The 10,479-nt window shown below is 49.6% G+C and overlaps 2 protein-coding genes across 2 annotated transcripts; both read left to right on the forward strand.

Annotated features, from left to right (window-relative positions):
• The first annotated feature begins 1,661 nt into the window (after positions 1-1,661).
• On the forward strand, positions 1,662-6,897 carry LOC136511678 (large ribosomal subunit protein eL20z-like). Its single transcript, XM_066505721.1, has 4 exons — positions 1,662-2,000; positions 6,069-6,147; positions 6,243-6,360; positions 6,642-6,897. The coding sequence occupies exons 1-4, from the start codon at positions 1,730-1,732 to the stop codon at positions 6,699-6,701; spliced, it is 528 nt and encodes a 175-aa protein (XP_066361818.1). The 5' UTR covers positions 1,662-1,729; the 3' UTR covers positions 6,702-6,897.
• Positions 6,898-7,175: 278 nt separating this feature from the next.
• Positions 7,176-9,300, forward strand: LOC136511677 (large ribosomal subunit protein eL20-like). Its single transcript, XM_066505720.1, has 4 exons — positions 7,176-7,330; positions 7,447-7,562; positions 7,658-7,721; positions 8,770-9,300. The coding sequence occupies exons 1-4, from the start codon at positions 7,316-7,318 to the stop codon at positions 9,109-9,111; spliced, it is 537 nt and encodes a 178-aa protein (XP_066361817.1). The 5' UTR covers positions 7,176-7,315; the 3' UTR covers positions 9,112-9,300.
• The last annotated feature ends 1,179 nt before the right edge of the window (positions 9,301-10,479 follow it).

The raw sequence follows: 10,479 nt of genomic DNA on the forward strand, positions 1-10,479 counted from the left end.
AGGCTTCCCACGAGCCCCGATCACGGGGTCGGAGTCACGGGGTCGGAACAGGAAGCAGTGCTGTGGGCGTCCCTCGGGCGAGACCGAGCCCGTCCCTCGGGGGTCGGGCGAGACGGAGTCAATCCCTAAGCTTTTGGGCGAGGCGGAGCTAGCCCTTATCCCTTGGGCGAGACTGAGCCTGGCCCTCGGGGGTCGGGCGAGGCGGAGTCTATCCCTAAGCCCTCGGGCGAGGCGAAGCTGGCCCAAAGGCGTCGGGCGAGGCGGAACCAAACTCCCGTCATTCGGGCAAAAAACGTAGCGGCGCCCTTGTCCGTCCATAAGTTTTTAACGTTCGATAGTTATTGGTTTCACCTCCTGGGGTACCCCGGTGTTAGGTCCCCGACAATGTTCTTGAGAAAAAATACAACATAAATGTAGACTATTGTGTTGCAAATGAACACACACCTCAAAGTGGAGGAAAAGTTACAATGCTAACTCTTTGTAGCTTCACCTGCAACAAAGTGTTGCAGTCTTATGGTGCCGGCACGCGAGAGAAGGAGCCCGCACTGTCTATTTCTCGTGTGCCCCAAAGTGTGGCCCCCCATGCCTGCGCTCGTTTTTTTTGCGCCTACTCGGTGACACCCTAGTAGCGGGCCCACGTCGTACGGACATCACCCAACAGCTGCAACAGGTGGCTGCGACAGGCGGGTCCTATTACAACATGTGTAACACCAGATCTACTTTCGCAACACTCAGGTAAAACACTTGCAATATACGTCCAAAAATAGTTGAAACACTTGCAACATACGTCTGAAACATTTGCAAAACACTTAGAAAACACTTGAAAGCCATTGCAAACGTATGCAACATTGAGATGAAACACTTACAACAAACGTATGAAATACCTAAAAACTTAAAACATACGCTTTCAACATGCATGTATATGTAACATTCAGATCTATTTTTGCAACATTCAGATGAAAACATTTGCAACATACGTCTGATACAGATGAACCAATTGTAACATACATTGGAAACATATGTGTATAGTTATCGCAACATGTGTAACATCTTGATCTACTTTTGCAATATCGTTATAAAACACTTGCAACATACCTCTTTAACATCTAAAACACTTAAAAAATATGTTTGCAACATGCTCTTTCAGTGCAAACATCTCCTTACTGCTTCGGCGCGTAGAGGTCATCGGTGTGCTCACCGGCGGCGTGGTGCTCACTGGCAACACAGAGTTGGGCAGCGGCGGTGCGCGCAGAGGGCAGGTAGGTGGAGCGTGGAGGTCACCGGTGTGCTCGACGGCAACGCAAAGATGGGTGCGGCGCGGGTGGCAAAAAAAAAAGGCGTGTTAGAGCGTATCCGATTGCTCAAATGCTTGACACTTGGCCGAGGTACATGGGCTCGATTCGGCCCATGATCACGAAACCAGTACTACATGGGCTCTACCTGCCATGTCCTGATGTCCATTGCTACTGGGTCTCCGTTTCGTCCAACAGACCTAACGCACACTACCCGGCCCACCACCTGATCCAAATAGAGGGGCCCGCCGAGCCCAGCCCACCCCAACTACCAACTACTACTTCTCTCGGCGAGTCGGCGTCGCCTAGTCATCACTCACAGTCACTCATCAAGTCATCGGTGTCCTTCCAGATCCCACCGCGCGTCTCCTGTAGTCCTGTTGCGACGACATGCGCACCACAGCCCGTCGCGTTCGTCAACGGTCGACCCATCGCCCATGGGAGGGAGGCACGAGGCGGAGGCGGACGGCGGAAAGGCCGGGGGCTACTCTTCCTCCGGCCTCCCGCCGTCGGAGCCGCCGCACCTGAAGGGCCAGCCGCCGCAGGAGTACGGGTACGGCACGTTCCAGGGCCCTCGGCAACCTCCCGTCGGGTTCCCGCAGCCTGCCCCGCCTCCCGGGTTCGGCGGCGGCGGCGGCGGCTATCACCAGCAGCAGCCCTACGCGCCCGCGGAGCCGTACTACGCCCAGGGGTACCAGGCCGTGCCAGGTATGGTGGGGGTCTTCTTTTTCGCTGAGATTGTTTGCTCGCGCTGCTTAGCTTAGCTGTGTGGTGGGGAAAAGATGCAGCTGGGGGTGCGAGTGCGATTCGAAGTATTTACGAGGCTTTCATGGTGGAGTTGTTTGATTGATTTATGTTGGTTCATGATCTAGATTCCACGTGAGGCAAACTGGCAAATTCACAGGTTATAACTGCCAATCTGATAAACTGACTCAGAACCTTAGCACTTGTTCTTTGGTAGACTGCAATCCATGATAAGGAAAATGGAGTAATCGGTTTCAATCTCCAAACTTGCTCGCTTCATTTAGCTGTTGCTGAGCTACCACAGCTGTGACCACTACTATAACATTAATTCAGGTGGTAGGGACATTGGAGATATTTTTGATAGAAGCAAACTAGAAAAGGCATATAATTCATCTATTCTAAGATGATTGGATCCACAGACCAAAAGCGATTGTGATGCGTTCGCTGATGATTGCCGATCCGGTGAACCGATTCAGAACCTTAGCACTTGTTCTTGGGTAGACTGCAAGTTATGATAATGAAAACTGGATTAGTTGATTTTAATCTTCAAACTAGTTGTGCTAAATTTAACCACTGTTGAGCTACCATTGTTGTGAACACTAGCTATATAATTGGAGATTTTTCCTGATGGAAGCAATGATATACAATTCTGTAGTTCTGAGATAATTGAATCCATTGACCAAAAGTTTTTTTTTCCGAGAACGTGCTTAGGCATGTACTTCATTAAGCAGAGGAATAGAGTTTTGTTATAGGCGACGCACCGACACAGTAATCCAAAGATTACAGTTAGCCATCCCCTCACCAGGCTCGCACGTGGTTGTAATTACATAGTACACATAATTCGCGACTAAGACGACGAACAACCTCAATCCGCCCGACGAAGCGAGTTCATCGCACCCAAGTGCCGGTACCCCGCCGCAATCCACATGATAATCTCATCTTCAATGATTTGGAGCACCTGCGCCACCAACTTTGGCGTCCCATTGAAGGTTCTCGCATTCCTTTCCTTCCACAACGTCCAACCGACAAGGAAGAACAAGGAATCGAAACCGTGACGAATCGGTTTGGGCAGGCACTTCCTAGAGTCCGTCCACCATAGCATGACATCACTTTCCCGAACAAGCACACGATCCTATAAACGAAATCTTCTCAGACATGATGCCCACACTTCCCTGCTGAAGACACAGCCAAGGATGATGTGATCCATTGTTTCCACCGCTTGGTCACAGATGATGCAAGTGTTACTTTCTTGAAGTCCATGACACCATCTCCTATGTGCCGTCTAGCATCTTCCATGCATAACAAGCCAGAAGAAGAATTTGATACGCGGCGGCGCGCCGGTTTTCCAAAGTTGCCGTGTGCCAAGCAGTCTGGCAATGCTCGCCAGGTCCGTTCTTGATCGACCCGGCGAAGCCAAGGCCACCGAACCCGAAGCGCAACTCCCGTCCACCGAACCCGGCGAATCCAAGAACTCAAGTGACCGTTGAAGTCGGGACACGTGGCTGTCGTTGGGCGACCGGACGCTGAGGTCGAGCGTCCGGTCAACATGACCGGAGCGTCCGGTCAGTCCGAGTTGTGCCCAGTGAAGGGGTACAACGGCTCTATTTCGTGGAGGCGTCTATTTAAGCCCCATGGCCCGTTGAAGCTCACATCTTTGACCATTTTCATTGACATAGCAACCTTGTGAGTTTAGCCAAAGCCCTCCCACTCATCTCCATCATTGATTCATCATCTTTGTGAGATTGGGAGAGAATCCAAGTGCATTGCTTGAGTGATTGCATCTAGAGGCACTTGGTGTTTGTGTTTCGCTGCGGATTTCGCTTGTTACTCTTGGTGGTTGCCGCCACCTAGACGGTTTGGAGCAGCGAGGATCGTTGAGCAGAGAGTGGTGATTGTCTCCGGCTCCGATCTTGGTGATTGTGAGGGATTCTTGACCTTTTCCCGACGGAGAGCCAAAAGGTACTCTAGTGGATTGCTCGTGGCTTGTGTGATCCTCATCTTGTGTTGGTTGTGCGGCACCCTATCGATGGTTTGCCGTGTGATGCTAATTAGCACGTGAACCTCCAAGTGAGTGAATCGCCACAACGAGGAGTAGCTTGCCGGCAAGCAAGTGAATCTCGGTAAAAATCATTGTGTTCATCATTAATTCCGAGGTGATTGGTCTTCATTGTTATTCATCTTTGTGATTGATTGGTTCCTTCATCTACATGGTGGTATAACCTTCTTGATCACTCTCTTTACATTATTACAAACTAGTTGTCAAGCTCTTTAGTGTAACTAGTTGTGAGAGCTTGCTTGCTTGGTTGGTGTGGCTCTTTAGTTAGCCTTTGAGAGCATACTAACATAGGATAATGTCATAGCTATTGTGTGAATAGATTTTATCTAAACTAGAATTGTGGTAAGTGACTTGCACTTTGAGTAGGCTGGTGCAACACTTACTTCGCCTCATAATTGTCTAACCATTATGTTAAGTGTTGTAGAAATTTTTATTAGGCTATTCACACCTCCTGGCCATTAGGACCTTTCATCATGGCCGGCGACACCGAGGGCCTGGTACCACCAACGCAAGCGACAAGGGCTAGGCCTAGCTCGTCCTCGGCAGCCTGCAGCTCCGCAGAGCGAGGGACGACAAACTCGACAACAAACTCACTGCAACGCGGCTGCGCCGGGCGGCCCTCCGGTCCAGCAGCCGACGCCTCTAGGCCCGTGGTCCCTCCCCTGTCATCAGCCAGCGGTGGTGGTGGAGTCGGTGGAGCGTAGCAACGAGGAACCGACGATGCGCGTCCCAAGGAGGCAGACCGCGCGGAAGCCGTGTCATCATCCGCCGCAAAGACACGGGCACGCCGTCGCCCGACGGCCAGCCGACGCGAGGCCACGCGGCGACCCTCCTGAGGTGGCGAGCGCGCCCGTTTGCCCCCCGAGGGCCGAGGAGGCAGGGGGCAGGCGAATGTGCGGTGCCCCACACACCAGCAGTTGAAGCACCTCGCTGGGAAAGTGCAATCCGCCTTGACATGGTTGTCAGCCAAGCAATTGAAGCAAAGGCCGACAAGGGCAGGGGGAACTGGCTTCGCTTGCTTTGGCGACGAGCAACGGCGCCAGCGACGATGACTCCGCACCCTGTAGAACCCATCCGCATCCGGCTCCTCAAACGCTCGAGGGGGAGGCTCGACGCCGCAGCGGAGCATCAACCGGGACGGACTCCAACGTGGGGTGCGCGCGCCGTGCCGCCGCCATGAAGCCCGACAAACCCTGCTCTTGCCAACGACGACGGTGGCGGCGCCCAGCAGCAGCAGCAGCAGCAGCCTTGCCCTTCCCCTCTGGAGGCGGCGAGGGAGGCTCAGAGTCGGAGTAGTCCTCGGAGTCACTGAAGGAGATCCTGTCACCGCGGCCGAACTCCAGCTCCGACGGCGACGGACTCTCACCGAAGGCCGCCGCGCCCGGGAAGAGACCCGGGGACCCCGCGCCCAAGGACCGTGGGGAAGGGAGCTCATCGTCGGCCTCGTCCGCCCAGGAGCGGCGAGAAGGAGAGCCGTTCTCCATAGCGGAGCAAGAGAGATCGAGGAATGCGGGTGGCCGCAAGGAAGGGGGAAGGCGGAGGAGCGGTAGTGAAGCGGTCAGCGACGGCCAGGGTAGCCACCGTTGACGGGAGGAGAGTGCCCGGCACAGATCTGGCGGAGGCCCAGATCCGGCCCGCACCGGGCACAGGGACATGCGAAAAGGGGGCGGAAGGGAAGGGAGGGGTAAGGAGGGAGGCCAGCGGAGCCGGAGCAGCAACCGGCGGCGTCCGGGGTGGCCGCCGGCGGAGGGGGGGGGGAGGGGGCTAACCGGGGCCGGTCGGTCCCAGTCTCTTGAGTGGCTCCCATTGACTAAAAGTGATTGCGGCGGGCCAGTGACTTCTGGTTTCTGAAAGCATACAAGAAATTGAACATAGCTAATCTGCACAAACTACACTGTGGCGATATCGAATAAATGTGTGCCGAACATGAAAAATAGAAATCTATATTAATGATGATATGGTTTTTGGCCCCTTAGGCTATGGTCCTGTTGCTGAAGGAAGACCTGTGAGAGTGAGGCGTCTCCCATGTTGTGGCCTCAGCTTAGGCTGGTGTCTGTGAGTGTCTCTGCCTCTGTACATGTGTTATTTCCCTGTATTTTCGGAAGTTATACAGAACTACTAACAAACTTTATTTCTCTTCCTCGAACAAGGTTCATTACTGGGTTTTTCCTTGCGGCCATTCCATGGTACATTGGAGCTTTCGTTCTGATATGTGTGCGGGTACATGACCACCGAGAGAAACCAGGATACGTTGCTTGCACAATTGCTGTAAGTTCATTTCTATTAATACAATGCAACCCTGCTGCCTATTTCACCAATGGAATTTGAGATTGAGCTAGTAGTCTTTGCTGTAACAACTGAAACTAAAAATTAAGTGTACTAAACATACCTAGTATTACTGATTTTAAATTGTAATCTGCTGAAAGTTTACATTTACTGTACATTACTGCTAAATTGAATGTGATTGTTTGCTGGCTGTATCATTTTATCTTAACTCCATTTTTTTTTCTGAATCTCAAGCTGATTTTGCTTCGAATTTGATGTGACAGGCCGTCGTTGCTGCGATTGCCATCCTCCTTGGGGTAACTAAAGGAACACACGTGTGGTGAATTGCCTCCAAAGAAGACAATGGATGTATACTTGCGTTGTATATCTGTGTGTATTAAAAGTGTGGAGCAACGTCCATGTTCTCTTATGTCCATATGTACTCCAGTAATTTGTAATGAAATTTTAAATGTAGTAATGTACCATCTGCTTCTTGTAAGCAGCACTGCATCATATCATATATAAGATACCTTGTGTAAATTGCGGATTTTCTGTTTTCCAATGAATTGCAAGATGCAGGACTGGCCCACTGGACAGCCTCAGATATTATACAATACATCAAGGGTCAAGAATCCCCAGAAAGTAGATAGACTAAAAAGTAAGGAAGACAAAAATCAGAAAAAAGGAAAATGCAACAAATGAGCCTCTACTATTTTTTTTTTTGAGCAAGCCTCTATCAATTTATTGTTGCCCGAGATAACAGTTATCGGCCCAGTACACTACTTTGACTCGAACAAACTAATCAAGCATTCAGGCCCACAATACACGGCCCGTTAGGGTTTCTCGCCCCAGCACATAAATACTCCTTCGCCTCCGGGTCCTCCCTAGTCGGCCGCCATCTTCCCTGTTAGGTTTTAGGAGACGTCCGCCGCCCCTCCAGGCTCGCGAGCTCGCCGAAATGGTCGCCCACAGGGTAAGCCTACCGCCGCCGTCTTCTCCGCCTCCTATTGTCTTGATCCGCCGCGTCTTTGCTCTTCCCGGTGTCGCTGATCTCCACCGCTTTTCTGTGATCTGTTTCGGTCGCGGCAGTTCCATCAGTACCAGGTGGTGGGTCGCGCGCTGCCGACCCCGACCGATGAGCACCCCAAGATCTACCGCATGAAGCTCTGGGCCACCAACGAGGTTCGCGCCAAGTCCAAGTTCTGGTCAGTGCTGTACACTCTCGGGCCGATGCTAGGATTCTCTGATTGCCTATTCGGTGCGTATTTCTGACGATGGCGTCTCGCTTGTCTGCGCGCAGGTACTTCCTGAGGAAGCTCAAGAAGGTGAAGAAGAGCAATGGCCAGATGCTCGCCATCAACGAGGTACAACCAATCCTTTAGCCTCTTACCTTGAACGTTGCTACGCTTTATGAATTGGTGTGGATCGAATGGTTTAGTATTGCCAGCATGCCATAGATAGCTTTCGTTGGTGTGTTGCCATTGCTGATGTTATGTCGTGAAGTTTATGCCCTTCCTGGCCAGATTAGTGATAATGTCTCTTACTTCATCATTGATTAGTTAAGTTCAATAGATGAAATTTATGTGTTCGGTGATTCTTCAATTAAGAGCTCAAAACCCTTAAATTGTAGGGATGACCCTTGTTTCAATGTAGAGAGATCTTAGGTTTTATTTTGGGCTATGTACTGGGCTCTGAATTTGTCAATCGTGTATGTACTAGGTTTGCTCTCTGATTATTTGAGCAATGAGTGGGTGCTGCTCTACATGAAACTGTGGTATTGAATACTACCATATTAAAGATTTGGGGGAGTACGTTTACCATATTAAAGAATTGAGGGAGTACGTTTGATGCACAAGCACAAGCATATCTGTTTCTGTTTCTGTTTCTGTTTCTGCAGAAGTGATATCACACTTCCTCAGTTTGCATTTGCTTGTCACTTTTAAATTTACCATTACTTGATCAATCAGGGTCAAAACTGACAAGTACTGTTAATGTAAACATAGGAAGTGCATGTGTTCCACTTTTCAGTGTAGAGCTCCAAACTTTCAATTCATGTCAAAATCCTGTTGCAGCTATGGCAGTGCCCATTGTTGAAAAACATATGTTCCATACCATACTTCGCGATGCATAAGAACCTTGATGACCAGAATTTGTAATATGTAGTGGTCTGGCATCATTTTGTGGTGGCAAACTTACCATAAGTTGATTTAGTAATATCTGTCGAATGGTGCTTAGCTATTTAGAAATTTTGTTAGTTGTTGATGGGTTTCATTGGTGTCTTTTTTCTAGCCTGCCCTAGATAGATATAGCCAGAGCTTGATGAGGATGTGGTTGCAATACCAAAGTCACTTGTTCTCTTATGTTTTATTTGCCCATCCATATCTGCTTCTTAATGCGCTTGATGTTTCTCAGATCTTTGAGCGCAACCCAACCACTATCAAGAACTATGGCATCTGGCTGCGTTACCAGAGCAGGACAGGTTACCACAATATGTACAAGGAGTACCGTGACACCACCCTGAACGGTGCCGTGGAGCAGATGTACAACGAGATGGCCTCCCGCCACCGCGTGAGGTCCCCCTGCATCCAGATTATCAAGACGGCGACGGTCCACTTCAAGCTGTGCAAGAGGGACAACACCAAGCAGTTCCACAACTCTAAGATCAAGTTCCCGCTCGTGTACTGCAAGGTGAGGCCACCCACCAGGAAGCTCAAGACCACCTTCAAGGCATCCAGGCCCAACCTGTTCATGTGATAGGCGTTGTCAGAATATCGTACTTGTGTGTTCTGTGTCTTAGCGCCTGAGAGATAAAAAGATTTTCCCTGTGCAAGTTTTGGTGCCCCGTGGATTGAGCACTTTGATGTTTCCAGTTACGGATTTGAATGATGCTATGCAAACCCTTGACTTTCGTCCAATTAGTTATAAGCAGACTGCTATTTACTTGCCCTGTCTCGCTTGGTGGTTCTCAATGCGTTTATACTCTGTTCAAATTGCCTGGTTGTCTGATAGCTGGAATTTCTTATTTTGTACTGCGGCCCGCTGTTTGCCTGCAGGAACAACAACGACAGCATAGCCTTTTAGTCCTAAGCAATTTAGGATAGGCTATAGTTGAAACCCATCCAGAGCCCTAAGTCACGGTTCAGTCACTTCAATAGCTGCTTTTCAAGCATAAATATATATAGGTATATTCTAAGCCTTCAAATATATTTTTATTGTCCTCTATGTTAATTTCGGTCTTCCTCTATCTCTTGTTATATTATTAGTTTGGCTTAGGACTCCACAATACACTGGTGTCTCTTGAGGTCTTCTTTGGAAATGGTCAAACCACCTCAACCGATGTTGGACAAGCTTTTTTTCAATTGGTGCTACCTCTAGGCGATCACATATATCATTGTTTCGAACTCCGTCTATTCTTGTGTGACCACAAATCCACTGCAACACATGTATTTCTGCAACACTCAGTTGTTGAACATGTCGAATCTTTGTAGGTCAATATTTTATAAAACTTGCATTTTAGCTTTTGTACAAAGAGTGCCAGAAGCTTGTTGGACATGCTCGATGACTCTCTCCTATAACTTCGTAGCGCATGCTGTTTGCCTGCAGGAAATTTGAAATAATTTCAGGTTCAGCAAACTTTGTTGCCTCTCAAGACCGCCATCCTGTGGTTGTATGCCGTGGGTTTGGAACCCTCTTGTTCTCATTCAGAAGAACAGTAACCCTGTTCGCGTGCTCTTAAATCTAGTTTGATCTACTTCTTTTTTCATCCGAAACTGTGTTTCTCTCTCATAAATTTTTCTAGATTTCTCCAAAATTCCTCCGAGCGAACGGGGCGCCTTGGCAAGAGAAGCCAAAACGTGGCTTCAATGCACAAGCCCACGAAAGCTGCTTTCACCTGCTCAAGTCAAAAACGGCTTCAGCTCTAGTGCTTTGCAGCAGAAGCCGTTTGTCATAGAGGCGTTCAGCTATAGATAAAGCTAAAGCTGCTCAAAAGCCTTGCCTGGGAGGCCCGAAGGTAGGCAGGTCAGGAGAGGATTGGACAGCACAGTTGAGCGGCTGCTGCTGAAATGATGCACATTTGGACGTGGAAAACGTTGGATATCCCATCAAGGCGACATCAGCGGC

Source organism: Miscanthus floridulus, chromosome 16, assembly GCF_019320115.1.
Source record: "Miscanthus floridulus cultivar M001 chromosome 16, ASM1932011v1, whole genome shotgun sequence".
Taxonomy (NCBI): Eukaryota; Viridiplantae; Streptophyta; class Magnoliopsida; order Poales; family Poaceae; genus Miscanthus; species Miscanthus floridulus.